Source organism: Cloeon dipterum, chromosome 1 (genome assembly GCF_949628265.1).
Source record: "Cloeon dipterum chromosome 1, ieCloDipt1.1, whole genome shotgun sequence".
Taxonomy (NCBI): domain Eukaryota; kingdom Metazoa; phylum Arthropoda; class Insecta; order Ephemeroptera; family Baetidae; genus Cloeon; species Cloeon dipterum.
This window is the reverse complement of record NC_088786.1, coordinates 11,106,701-11,120,123: the sequence shown is the minus strand read 5'-3', so window position 1 is coordinate 11,120,123 and position 13,423 is coordinate 11,106,701. Positions and strand designations below refer to the sequence as shown.

The 13,423-nt window shown below is 41.7% G+C and overlaps 2 protein-coding genes across 5 annotated transcripts; one reads left to right on the top strand and one right to left on the bottom strand.

Annotated features, from left to right (window-relative positions):
* The first annotated feature begins 71 nt into the window (after positions 1-71).
* Hasp (Hig-anchoring scaffold protein) lies at positions 72-9,356 on the top strand. Of its 4 annotated transcripts, XM_065475953.1 has the most exons (24): positions 72-1,574; positions 1,964-2,068; positions 3,163-3,311; positions 3,373-3,658; positions 3,726-3,926; positions 3,984-4,163; positions 4,303-4,503; positions 4,567-4,659; positions 4,764-4,943; positions 5,051-5,233; positions 5,316-5,489; positions 5,549-5,753; positions 5,801-6,165; positions 6,223-6,420; positions 6,483-6,677; positions 6,732-6,995; positions 7,089-7,471; positions 7,527-7,653; positions 7,714-7,873; positions 7,927-8,078; positions 8,133-8,306; positions 8,358-8,537; positions 8,685-8,855; positions 8,974-9,356. In XM_065475953.1, the coding sequence occupies exons 4-24, from the start codon at positions 3,457-3,459 to the stop codon at positions 9,168-9,170; spliced, it is 4,185 nt and encodes a 1,394-aa protein (XP_065332025.1). In that variant the 5' UTR covers positions 72-1,574; positions 1,964-2,068; positions 3,163-3,311; positions 3,373-3,456; the 3' UTR covers positions 9,171-9,356. The 4 variants fall into 4 exon arrangements, with proteins under 4 accessions (XP_065332025.1, XP_065332024.1, XP_065332023.1 ...); XM_065475951.1 differs by lacking the exons at positions 72-1,574; positions 1,964-2,068 and adding an exon at positions 2,300-2,608 and having other exon boundaries at positions 4,330-4,503; XM_065475950.1 differs by lacking the exons at positions 72-1,574; positions 1,964-2,068 and adding an exon at positions 2,300-2,608.
* mus201 (rad2 superfamily protein mus201) lies at positions 9,338-13,420 on the bottom strand. Its single transcript, XM_065475957.1, has 13 exons — positions 13,195-13,420; positions 12,965-13,140; positions 12,778-12,908; positions 12,621-12,724; positions 12,403-12,566; positions 12,134-12,351; positions 11,866-12,079; positions 10,958-11,809; positions 10,708-10,900; positions 10,529-10,648; positions 10,220-10,477; positions 9,973-10,160; positions 9,338-9,922 (listed from the first exon to the last, which is right to left on the bottom strand). Exons 1-13 carry the CDS (start codon positions 13,280-13,282, stop codon positions 9,422-9,424), a joined length of 3,207 nt encoding a protein of 1,068 aa, XP_065332029.1. The 5' UTR covers positions 13,283-13,420; the 3' UTR covers positions 9,338-9,421.
* Positions 13,421-13,423: the final 3 nt, after the last annotated feature.

The following is a 13,423-nucleotide window of genomic DNA, read 5'->3' as shown; positions in this document are numbered from 1 at the left end:
GGCGTGCCCGATTAAATTCACGCATTCACAATGTTGTCTTGATAGTGTGTAACTTAATTTTGCTTTTTCAGAACAAACCAGAATTCTACCGTCTGAAACTGGAATGGAGTTTGATTGTCAGCAATCATAAATTTATCGTCTCGATATAATATGGTCATTGCTTTTAATATTTCGTAATTATAATTACTATCGATTATTTCTTTGGTGTTGCGATATTTTTGGTTAATGGCAGGTTTCATGCTCTACTGTTGCGTGCACATATATAATCGCTATATATGCCGTTATGGTGAACTTACGTACATTTAGACCACAATATAAACTATATAATTCATGTGTGCGACGATAATGATGATGATGATGATGAGAAAACTTTCAACACATTTTAATTAACATGAATCTTGCAAAACGTTGCAAATAATTTAACGAGTTATTTTCCTTGTGTCTCTGGGGAACACTAATCACCATTTTCAAGCCCAACAAGTGACCATGAGTAGTGTGAATGAATGTTTGCAGCGGGACAAAAAGAAGTGGTAAAGCTATTCACAGCCTGCGAGGCATTTTGTACTGCCTCTTAATTTTGTTGCAAACAAACAAGTAACTGTTTGTTGCGCCCGTTTTCTCGGTTCATGTGTAGCACTTCTAACAAAACTCTTCACTGTGGATTTCTATAATGCGATGCTTCGATAACATTATGATCATTATCGATTCAATTTGTGTAAACAAGCAGATAGGTAAAATTGTAATACATGCTTAGGTTCAACTGATAAATATATGAAAATCGTTTGAAAATGCATTTACACTGTGTTATTATTGCTTATTGTGGAACTTAGCCATGTGATGTTCTTTCCAGATGGAGTCAAATTATCTCGCACGTAATTTTTACATAACAGATTATTTCCCTTTGTTTAAAATTTACCGTGTGCAAATTGAACTCCAAAAACACATAACAAATCAGTATTTTAGTAAATTCCATTGCTTTTTAAAGGTGAATGTCAGTTTGACTTTTTGAAAAAGGTAAGTCACCTTGGCCTCACTTTGATCCTTTTGGATTAACCTGATTTTCCTGTGGACATTTTACTTTATAGATCGTAAAACTTGTCTGGAGCAGCTTCTTATGTTTATTATTTTTACGACTTTTCTTTGCAGCACTAAACGGTTGAAAGGCATTTGTCGAAATTATTACATGTTGCTTTACAATTTTCAATGGGCGACTTTTACTGTCATGGAGTTGTTGAGTTCACTATCACGTTCACCTGGTATCGTTTTGAATTACTTTGTTCTAGCTGCTTGCTTTCAATCCCTTCCGCCTTATGGTATTTAGCAAATCGAAAGACTCACAGTGCCGATAAATCTGCCTATTAACATATTAGAATATTGGTCCATGATTTTTCCTTTCTCTCATTCCGTCAATCATGCACCTTACTCAAAAGTAAATGAAGGTGAAAACGTTTTTTTGAAATAGAAATGCAATGAACATAAATTGTCAGCGATTTTCAAAGCAGCATCACAGGAAATGCCTTGGGAGTCCAGCTCGTTTCCTCTCACTCAAGATTTTGCCCCAACTGACGACAGAGGTGATTTAAGTAGTATTGCTTATTCGTTAAAATACTCTTCACTCAATATATATACATACAAATATATGCTTCATTATTTGCCGATCATATATATAAAATAATTTTTGCAGGATTCGTTTTTACACAACTTATCTATTTTATACATATAATATAACCATATATATATTACTATATTGTAGTCGAATTTTCTTATTTGAATCCTATTTCTATACATATTGCAATTTGTGATGCGCTCTTAATCATTGTCTTGGATTTTTTGAGAATTTGAATATCTTTGTTTTCCACCAATTGATCTCAATATATTCGCTGTTAAAGAATTTTGCAAAGTTTCTTTGTATCTGTCTCAGGATATCCGCATTACGGTAATTAATGCGGATAATATTTTGCAGTGGGACTGACTATAGAAGCCAATTTGGACAGCTGAGATGAACGGCTCGCGCGAGAGGCCTCCTTTTTGTATCGTGTGCATTCACGCTGGACGTGTTCCTGCCTAGGTAAGGCCCGTTGATAGACAATGATGCTGCGGCCCAGTCACTGTCACTGTGATGTCATTGGATGACTGCTACTTCAAATTGCTTAAAGCAATATTTTTTACTAAATTATTTATTCTTATATGCTAAAATCAAGAATAAACAGGACAAAAATCGTAGACACATCACGCGAATTTCATTCGTTAGAAATCTCTTGATATCCCTTTCTTGAACAGGGTATCTTTATCATAGGCTGATGAGCAGTGTTTGTGTGCGGCGTGCTATGTGTGACCCCTACTGTTGCAAGAGCATAAATTGAAGTCCCTTGTTAATGGAACCAAAAGCGCGTGATGAAAATCTCCCTGTATTGAATGGCAAGGGGAACCCAAAGAGAGAGAGAGAAAGAGATTCGCTTTAGGGGAGCTGCCGCCACAACGGTTCTCGCTGTACTTGAGTTTTCTCACAAGCAGCAGTATGCGTATCGGAGGCATGTCTCATAGCAGACAATGAAGCAGATCTTACTGTTACCATTGATTGTCACTCTCTGCCTGCTAAGCGTTACAGGTAATTAGCCATTATTCATTATTCTACTTGGAGTGCAGAGAGCAACTCTCCTTGCCCCGCGTGCTGTCAGAGTCTCAATTGTGTTGAAAGATTTGGGTCTTTCGCCGCGATTGAGCATTTCAGAAGTGGATTATTATATGCAGATAAAAGGAGGAATTTTAGATGGGCCGGATTGACTTCTAGTTAAGTCTTTGATTGCGATGCTTATGTAAGAGGAATAGATAGATCCTTCCATTTGATCACTCATTAAAAAGTATTCTCTGACCTTCGTATTAATGGTGATGTTTCATTGGCGTACAGCAGAAGAAGCGTACAATGGGATAATCGCAGCATCTCTCGTAACCCTGCCGCGCGCGCTTTGTCGGCGGAATATTTCCTTAACCGTTTGTCCCGCATAGTCTCTAACTAAACCCAATAAATCATATGTCAATTTAATCATTGTCAAGAGCTATATCCTGCACAAAATTACCGTGAAATAATTTTAAACTTACGAACAAGCCACGCGCTTGGTGGCAAAGAGGGAAAGTTGTAATTTAATAGGCTGGAATTTGCAGAAACCCTCGCTGATAAGGTCAGTAGCCAGATTATCAATTCAGACGAGGAGGATGTGAGCCAGGAAGCAGACGAACCCCGAATATATAAAAATCCAAGGAACTCTCCGTCGTCATTATGTCCTCGGGATGAAGAACAGGCTGAGCTTTATGTTAGATTTAAACACTTTTCGAGTAGAGGACGCATATTATGCTCATCTTTTGCTAATCCAGAACCAAAAATGCCTACGCAAATGTTCATCAGACGAGGATTGCAAGAGCAAAAAGAAGAAATGCCTGTGCGATGGCGCTTGCGGCATGTCTTGCATCAAACCAGACAGGGAGTGTGACTTGGTAGGCCCACCTTCGATGGGCTTTGTCCGCATCACAGGCAGGCTCTTTGGCGAGAAGGCCATCTACACTTGCCAGGAGGGCTGGAACTTGGTGGGCCTCCAAGATCGATCGTGCCAGGCTGATGGACAGTGGTCTGGAGATGCGCCAATTTGTACAAAAGAGTCCGGTACTAAACTTTGCAAAAACTTCATTTAGTAAAAGGCATGTTCAAATAATTTTTTGCCGGACTCCAGCATTTTGTGGCGAGGCGCCTAAAATCGAGTTTGCTCGACACACGGCCCCCATCGACCAACTGTCCTTTGCTGTGGACACCACCCTGCAGTACCACTGTCAGCCAGGCTATGCCACAACAGGTTTTCCGCACGCCAAGTGCCTTGCTTTAGACGCAAACACAAACTCTGCGACTTGGTACGGGCCTGACATAACTTGTGAACGTAAGATTTTAAATCAGCATGTTGAATTTTCTGGTTAATTGTTCACAAAAAACGCAGCAAGAACGTGCGGCCCGCCACTAGGCACGGAGCATGGCTGGATCGAGGGCGACTGCTTCACATATGGGTGCCGAATTTCGTACCATTGTGCTGTTGGTTATGAACTGCAAGGAGGACGCCCTGAGAGGGTTTGCCAGAATGACGGAAGTTGGTACCCAAAAGAGGTGCCAAACTGCGTGCGTAAGTATAGCTTCTTTTTCCTTTCGGCCACCTCTCTTGGAAATTGACCTGAAGCAGGTGCAGAGCATTAAAAAAGCAAAATGCATTGCCTGCGCAATTGGACAAGTGGGCGGTTCTTAAAGGGACCCTTTCACTGAAGGTACCCCATGTTTTTCTTGTTCACCAGCGGTGCAATGTCCGACGCCTGAGAATCCAAGCAACGGCAAAGCCATTTACACATCTTGCGCGTACAACTCGGTAGTCAGTTACGAGTGTAAGCAAGGATTCCGACTGATCGGAGACTCGTCGCGCCGCTGCGGCCCAGACAGGCAGTGGTCTGGAGAGGTGCCCTCCTGCAAACGTGAGTTTTCTGCTTGTGCGTGCGATTCTCTTTAATTAAAAGCATTTCACACTCCGAATGCAGAGGTGCAGCTATGCAAACCAGAAGATATCGATAAGACCAAGTGCCTGCCTCCAACTAAAACTGTTAAATGCACCTCAGGAAATTGCTTGACAGGTGAGTCTCTTCATTTCTTTTCCAGTTTTTGTAAATTTGCTAAGCTTCTGGTTAGCATAGTCTGCCTGATTAAAGTAATGCGGACTGAATCTTGATCATTTTAGAGGTGAATTGCGGCCACCCTGGCCACTTATACAACGGCTGGCTCGAAGGAATCGAGGGTGGCACTATGTTAGGCGCATCAATCATCTTCCGATGCAGAGAAGGCATGGTCCTCGAGGGAAACTCCTCGACGGTCTGCCAAATGGATGGTACTTGGAGATATCCACTTCCAAAGTGTCTTGGTAAGCTAGATTTATTTTTTAATACTTTTTTATCTCAATGCTAACTCATCCAATTTTAAGTGCAAAAAATATAATACTCGCATATACAAACAATAATTATTTTCCAGGCCCTTGCGTTATTCCAAATGTGCACAAAGGCCGAGTTCACCGCAACATCACTCAGGGTCCGGTCGTGCCGCATGGCTACCGCTTGGAGGTGGAATGTGAACCCCATCACGAGTTTGTGCCATATTCATCAGCTGTAACTTGTAACAATGGCACTTGGACTCACATTCCAAGATGTGAACCAGGTAATTAAAACATTACTGTGCTGGCTGATTTTCGTCAGCGTTTTGACTCTTTTGTGAACTATATGTTCAATATTATTTCCAGCCAGGTGCAAGCAGCTGCCTAAAGCTCCAAGAAACGGAATGGTTATCGCGCCAAAGACCGATCATAATATGAAGGCGCGCTACAAGTGCAAAGATGGCTACTCCTTGAAGGGCAACAGTCTTTCAATTTGCAACTATGGAAACTGGACTGGAGATGTGCCTATCTGCACAGAGGGTTGCTGCCACTATTTCTATTCTTTAACAGGACATTTAATTTTAAATTTTTGGTTTCAGTGTACTGTCCATTCCCCGGATATATCGAAAATGGCAAGGTGATGTTAGTTGGGAATATGGGATTGTATGACTACCGCCCGTACGTCAGGAAAGTGACCAACAACAAACAAATCATGTATGACTGCGACCGAGGTTACGTGCTTTCGGAGGGACCACCAGGAGCCACTTGTGTTGGAGGCCAGTGGAGTCCAAAAGAACTGCCAAGGTTTATCAGCTTTGATTTTGCGAATCCTAATCTCATACAAAACTCAGGTGTGTCCCTGGCCAGCATCCCCGCCTGAGGTGGAACAGAGAAGTGAAAAAGGAAAGTGTTGAGGAAGTTGAGAAGGAGTACAAGAAAAATGAGACGTCCACAGAAGATAAGATCGTGGAATTTTCTCACGAATACATGAGCGATGACTACGAAGCTGCTGTTGCACTTCAAGGCATCCCAGAGTTCACGGATTATGGGCCAAGTGACTGGAGAAATTTGATGCAAGGAGCCCAGGCACATTCAAAGGCCGTTGCGACAAAAACCGTCACCTCTATTGACAAACAGAGGAAGCGTAACAGGAACAAAAGTGGTGGGACTGGCAGACAGAACAAGAACAGAAAGAATATTGAAAAAGGGAAAAAGGGTTAGTGGGTTATATCTATGAAAACGCGTTCAACTATATTTTAATTTGACCCTTAAGCTACTTGCGAGGCGTTACCAGTTGAACCATTCATCGAACTTCAGTTGCTCAAGCCAGGCAGTGACGCTAATGTCTCCAACAGTCTGGGGGCAGTGGTCCGACTTGAATGCAACGGCGGCTATAGCCCAACTCTAGGAAACCGGACTGCCAAGTGCATCAGAGGCAACTGGAAACCTATCAAACCTGACTGTGTCATAAGTAATTTAGTAAACTTTTTAACAAATTATTGGTTATAACTGATACATGCGATGTGACTACAGTGAACTGTCACGTACCTGCGATAACTTCTGGCAGATACACGTTGAACGGCAATATTGTGACTGAAAACTCTGAAATAAAAACCAACCACACGATTTTACTGGGTTGCAACCGCGGCTACAACATACAAGGACCGGCTGAGCTTTACTGCCTTCATGGCAACTGGACTGACAACAACTTCCCCAGCTGCCACCCTTGCAAGTCTTACATGAATTCTGATTGATTAGCTTATTGCCCTTGATTACTTTCAGCGCCTTGTCGCCTTCCGCATTTCAAGAATGGCCAATATTTGTCCGGCTACAGAGGAGGATTAACCATAGCCCATGGCGCCAAAATTCACTACCAATGTGAACCTGAATACACGCGCAGTCCTCAGTCATCTATCGAGTGTTCTAATGGAGAACTCTTGCCAGCGCCTCCATCGTGTCGAATAAAAGGGTCTGTAGGTAATTTTGCCTCTTCAGGAACGGGAATAACTAGAACCTCGGGTGACTTAGCAGTGCTTGGAGTGGCAGGTGAGAAGATATCATCTTGTGTTCTTTTAATTTGGGCCTTAAAAATAAATATCTAAATTAATCAAATAAACTTGGTTGCTTATCTGATTTTAGGCGCGATAGGAGCTGTTGTGCCCGGCATCTCTCGATCAAAAGGCCAGCCTTGTGGCCCTCCAGCCAGGGTTCAGGGCTCCTTGTTGTACAAAGATGGTTCACCAATTGCTGATGGAGACAAGAGCTTCCCTGACGGCACAGAAGTCACGTTCGATTGCATCGCATCAATCATGGGCGAAAAGACAACTTGGAAGATAAGTTGCGAGGATGGTGGCTGGATTGGCAGATCGCTCAGTTGTGCTTCACTGGAGGAACTGGTTGAAGAAGTAAACATGCAGAACCATTCATGCGTTTTCAGAAACACTGAGCCAAACTTGATTTACTTCTTCAACGATCAAATAATTTCTGACGAGGTTGTGGAGTTTCCTCCTGGTTCGGAGCTGGTGAATTTTTTATTGGTCTACTCGCAGCTGCATATTTATTAACTTATATTCTTAGGTGGCAAGATGCTCTGACATAGGGAAGTACTCTATGGTTGGCTCCAAGCATCGAAAGTGTGAAAATGGAGAGTGGGATGGCCAAAAGCCTGTTTGCTTTGGGTTAAACCAAGAAAATGAATATGCTTGTAAGCAATTTTCTCAGTTGTACAATTTATTTTCCACTTTTGACAATTTCATCATTTTAGTGGAGAAACCACCTACGATTTTATTCAGACACCAGCTTGGACCAATTGCTCAAAGCAACGATGGTCGGCTCATCGTGTACCCAGGCACAATTTTGCACATGGAATGTCTCTGGATCAGGAGATTTGGAACGCCCAAATGGACTGTTAGCCACAACTATCGGTATCTTAGAGTTTTGGCATCACCTCATTGTATTTAAGATCATCTTTGCTCAGAAAATATCCAGAGGGCTGGACTGAAGACACTGGCCGAGATTCTCAACTTGAGTACAGACTCAGTATTTTGCACGCGACGAAGGATGACTCTGGCTCGTTCACTTGTGTAACTCCAACTCGACACACTCACTCAGTGGAAATTGTCGTTAATCGTTAGAAACCAATTAAACTCCTTTTTCTGAATAACTAATTGTGTGGGTCGTTAGGTGTGCATTGTCCAATGCTGGCTCCCCGCCAAGGAATGACCATTTCGTCTCAAAACACAAGAATGAACTCAAGAGTCCTCTTCACATGCTTGAATGGCAGTGTTCTAATTGGACACGAAGAAATTACTTGTCTGCCATCTGGAAACTGGAGTGCCCCTGTGCCCGTGTGCGAAAGTATGATATATTTGTCTTTCAAAATTTTCTCTATCGCTACTATATTAACAGGTATTGAATGCGGAGACATTTCCATTGGACACGACCCAAACCTGAGGGTAACGATCCTCAGCAGAGAGGTTGGTGGGAAGGCAGTGTTCAGCTGCGCTCAGGGCTTCGGCATCATGGGCAACCACGAATCAAAATGCCTTTCCTCTGGAGAGTGGTCGGGCCCATTCCCAGAATGCAGTGGTAAGCTCTCTTCCGGTCTTCCGACTTGTGTGCGAGTGTGATTTAAAAACTCTTTCTCTTAAACCCTTCTCTATTCTCTTAACCTGTGGGTACAAGCCTCCAATCTATGAATGTGTCTTCTCAAGAGTGCATGGTCCAATGTTTCAGAGGTGCAATGCGAACCTCCTGAAACTCCGGAGAACGGCTATATTCAGGGTCATGGTGTTTACAAAGCTGGTGATTTAGTCCAGTTTAATTGTAACCCAGAATTTATGATGGAGGGCCAACCCATAATTGCGTGCCAAGAAACCGGCAGGTGGTCAGGCACTGTCCCAAAATGTAAGTTTTGGGCATCTTGTCTTCTCTCAAAACACATTTTCCTTATCAAAAGCACAAATTAGAACTAACCCATGCTTATGCCAACTAAGTGCCAACTCTCAAAACGATTTGATTGTAGGCGTGCAAGCGTGTTCATACCCAGGGACTGCCATTAACGGGAGAATGTCTTCCGTCAAGTTCTACTACAAGATAGGTGAAACCATTACTTTCACTTGCGAAGACAACATGGAGCTGAAGGGTGCCCCTATGCTGAGGTGTCTGCGGAATGGCAAGTGGTCATCGTCAATACCAACTTGTTCCTCAAGATCTGGTTAGCTATCAATTTATCAATATTTCATTTAGTAGCCTTAAGAGTGCACCAACCATTATGTAACAACTAAATAAATATCTACTCGACATGTATTCTATTTTGAGCTGTATAATGCTTGTATTCTATAATTTAACAGCTCAAGATTTTGTACAATATTTGAAATATAAAAATATATAATATTTGCAACAAAAGAGTTTCATCTTTAATTCAAACATTGAAATTGCCAATATTTAATAAATTAATAAAATCACTGAATTCAGTCACTGTCACTGCTTTCAGAGAGGTAGTTGTCCTTGGCGACTAGTCTCTTTGGCCGCTTAGGCTTCACAACCGGGTCAATTTTTCTCTTGCGAAAAATTTCAATGGCCTTCAGTTTGCTCTGCAGTGCGGAATCCTTGTCCTTCTCTCTTTGGGGTATCAGTTCTTTCTTGGGTACATTCGTTTTCTTTGCTGGTTTTTCAGCCGTTGGCTTCAAGATAGGCGCTGCTCTGGGCTTTTTCATCAACTGACTCTTAAATTCGTTCAACTTTGAAGGGCTGGCTGCTGTTTTCTGGGACTTTGGTTTCTTTTTTTCTACTGGTGCAGCAGGTGTTGCCTCTTTTGAAGTTGAAGGCTGAGGTTCATCTACATTAACTTCACTGACAGAGGCAAAGCCGTTGAGCTGATTAATGGCATTTCTAACTCTAGCGCTCACTACCAAATCCAGATCCTTACTTGGACCTGTGACAGTGATGAAGGAATCCAACCGTCCTTGCACCTGAAGTTGGCAAATTCAGCTTTGGAATAATGAAGAAAAATACGCAGTACCTTAGTCTCCGCCATTCGCTTGATCACTGGATCTAACACACTTTCGGCATGTGTCTTGCTCCAACCGAACTTTACAGCTGTGAACTTAATCAGTCCTTCAATGTCTGGCTTGCTCCAGCTGAATCTGTCTTTGGCCTCACTGACTTGGGGATGAATGTATGCGTTAACTACAGCTTCACTTGGAAATCCTGAAAACCCATGCATTGGATTAAATCTCCTGATTGATATTATTTGCAGCAAAAATTACCATCATGGAAACAAACATCCCTCAATGAGGTCTTCAGTCTTTTCCTCCTCATATTTGTCAGCTCCTTCGACTCACACCATTCTTTGAAATTCTTCAGAGGAATGAGTAGATCTTCAGGGTCTGCGATTTCTTGATTTCTGTTCGCAGAGAACTCCGCAATTATCTCAAGAGCAGTAACAGGACCGACGCCAGTCAAACCAATTGTGTAATCACTGCCAACCAGCATGGCTAATAGAATCAACCGATCCCTTGTGAGCTCTAATTGGAAAACGTTTATAATAATTTTCAATATTTATGATTACATCTTACTAAAGCTTTTGCAAATAGTATCATAAGTGTATCTTTCCACATTCTTGGTCTGGTTGAAGAAGTTCCTGTAAACAGTCCTCCCTCCAAAAAGCCAAATGTCACTGTCATCTGTCACGGTTCCTAAATAAATTGAAATATTTAAAGTACTTTAGAAAATTTACAAACTGTTCAGTATGCACCATGAGTCAAAGACAGCAAGTCCATTATAGCACACTGCGCTTCAGCCTCCATTGGCGCCACTACGTAAGGCATGCCAAAGAGCGCCAGCAACTCCTGCGCTTCTTGGCACATTTGGTCGTTGATGTTCGTCGCAATCCTCTCCTGTCGACCAATCTCGCTGACAATGTCTCTACTTTCCTTAGCAAGTTTCTCCTGAAATGAGCAGATATGGCATTGGTTTATTCAAACTCGGCCGCAAAACCACATTACCTCTAAAATTTTAAGTTCTTCATCTGTGAAATTCATGTTCCGAAAATTCGTTAGTTGCGATCCTTCTGACACATCAGGCAGTGAGTTGCTTTTGCTGCTATTTGAAGGGCTTTCTGGTTCTCCATTATTTAATTCAGTTTCTGGTAACTTTTCTGCAGTTTCTTCTTGTACCGCGTCTTGGATTTCATCTTCACTCGACTCGCCAGTGCTGCTCATCACTCCAATTGCTGAAGATGGTGATGGGGTACAAGTGTCTATTTCTGGTACACTTTGTGATGAGAAAATGTCAGCAAACAAATCATCTTCCTTGGATACATTTTCAGGGTTTATATTGATTGCTATAGTCTTCTCTGCTGTGTTGGGAGTTAGACATTTTGCAACCATCTCTTTTTCTTCGGCGGACTTGTAGCTACCTTTTTCTTCCACTATGTCCACCTCTTTTGCTGCTACAACCACATTTTTGACAAAAACTATTTCTTCTTTGTTGTTGATTCCAGCAGTCTTGGATTCTTGTTTCTTGCTGTAAAATACATCTTCATTTAATAATTTCATGTTGTCCTTTTCCACAGGTTTCTCCTTAATAACAAGTTTAGAAGATATTTGTGCGGAACTGCGTGTTGGCACAGCTTCCTCTGGATCAAGATGTTTGGTAGCGTCTTTCAGCTGGACAACTTTTTGTAACGATGGGTCTTTTGGCGTCTCTTCAACAAGTGGTTCAAGATATTTTGCACAAGCTTTTGATGTAGAGGGCTGGTTAACGTCAAAGTTTTTATTCTTCATGTCAGAAACTTCCCTCTTTTCATTCTGAATCATCACAAGAATTTCCTCTTGAGTCAAATCACTGTCCTCCACCTAATAGATTATGTGACTCATTATATAAACCCAGAGTGCCATTAAAAGGATCTCACCTCTTTCTTAATACGTCCCAAATCCATCGCTCCTACTCGAGCCAGCTCTTCCTCTTCGTCACTAATTACAATGTCTTCTTTGAATGTGACACTGATTGGCTCAACATCAACCTCTTCCTTGACAGTCACTTCTGTTCCAATGTCCTCTTGTTCTTCACCATCAACTGCCAGCTTAGCAACGTTTTTTGCATTTGGATTTTTTATAAGAATGAATCTGAAAGACTTAGCTTTAGAACTATATCAACCAAAACAAATAAATTAATTTAACCTAGTAACATCATCTGAAGCAATCCTCTGGCCGTAATCCACATCCATGTCTGCTAATTTGGTAGCCAAGCTGCCCTTTTCAGCCATGATCTCTTTGATTTCCTCCATGGAGAGGGTGTGCCGCTTGCTAAGTTCCTTCTCCACCAGGTCAAGCTCAACCTGAGCTGATCTTCGAAGCAGAAGTCTCCTCATTTGAAAACCTGAAAAATCGTCTGATTCCTAAGAGCACAATTAAAAGCAAATTCAAAGATATATCTTCATTCACGTTACCTGTGGCATCTCATGAATCCTGCCCCAAGAGTTCTGCTTTCGAGTGTCTTTCAAATGGCTCAAGACTTCAAGTCTTGAATGCGCAGGCAGTGCTTTGAACTCTTTGCTGTTGGGATTGAAATTTTCCCACGTGATGATTTCTTCAATGTCATCATCACTTTCATCTGAAAATAACACAGAGTGAAGAGATCAGCAAAACCAGTTCCAAGAAAAAATACCACTTTGCTCCTCCTCTTCCTCCCGCAACCTCCTTATGATATCGGGTTCCTCCTCTGGCAGAAGAAATTCTGAATAAGCATTTTTCTTCAATGCAGCTGGCAACCTAGGAAAATTATATATAAATATCACATGACATGACAACGGAAAGTAAGTTACTTTAAATTGGTTCCTGAAGTGTTGCCCTTTGCTCGCTGCACCAGATCCTGTTCCATTAAATTTTTTAACAATCTTAGTCTCTCTTGTTCTGCTCGTTTGCCAGCCCTCATTTTCATTTGCCTGCGGTTTGCCTGAGAAAAAGTTTATAAGTATTTTGATTCATAATTATCACATGCATGTATCTGACCAGCGTTTGCTGTTTGAGAGTAGGAACTCCACCGTCAAAGACAAAAACCGGCTTGATGTTAAAGAACATCAATTTGCAAATGCGATGAAACAAACCAAGAAGGTGAGCATTTGGTAGAGCATTTCCACTGGCATCATGATAGCCTTTTAGTGCTTGATGCAACCACATTGACACGTCTGTAAAAAGAGCTTAGCATAGAGATCAACAAGAAAGTTTTAAATTTTACAAACCAATGGCCAACACTTTGTTGTCCATCGACTCGAGGGCCACAGGTTGTCCAGACGGCTCAAGCAGCTTCCACAAGCCGTGAACACCCATAATGAATTATGTATTAAATGAATTGAATGATCAAAGAAACAAATATATTTTATCAACACAGAAGATATCGTGCGAAAAATTTGTCACTAATTTGCTACCACTCTGTCTTCACTTCAGTCAATTCAGACAGTGTTTACATCT

Bases quoted from the DNA above. Each gene is read 5' to 3' on its own strand.
- Hasp (XM_065475950.1), top strand. From the start codon at position 2,551: ATGAAGCAGATCTTACTGTTACCATTGATTGTCACTCTCTGCCTGCTA. The intron at 5,234-5,315 runs GTAATTAAAACA...TATTATTTCCAG, and splicing joins CATTCCAAGATGTGAACCAG to CCAGGTGCAAGCAGCTGCCT. The intron at 8,307-8,357 runs GTATGATATATT...CTATATTAACAG, and splicing joins CCCTGTGCCCGTGTGCGAAA to GTATTGAATGCGGAGACATT.
- mus201 (XM_065475957.1), bottom strand. From the start codon at position 13,282: ATGGGTGTTCACGGCTTGTGGAAGCTGCTTGAGCCGTCTGGACAACCT. The intron at 12,725-12,777 runs GTAACTTACTTT...TAATTTTCCTAG, and splicing joins ACTTCAGGAACCAATTTAAA to GTTGCCAGCTGCATTGAAGA. The intron at 10,478-10,528 runs GTAAGATGTAAT...TTTTCCAATTAG, and splicing joins TACTATTTGCAAAAGCTTTA to AGCTCACAAGGGATCGGTTG.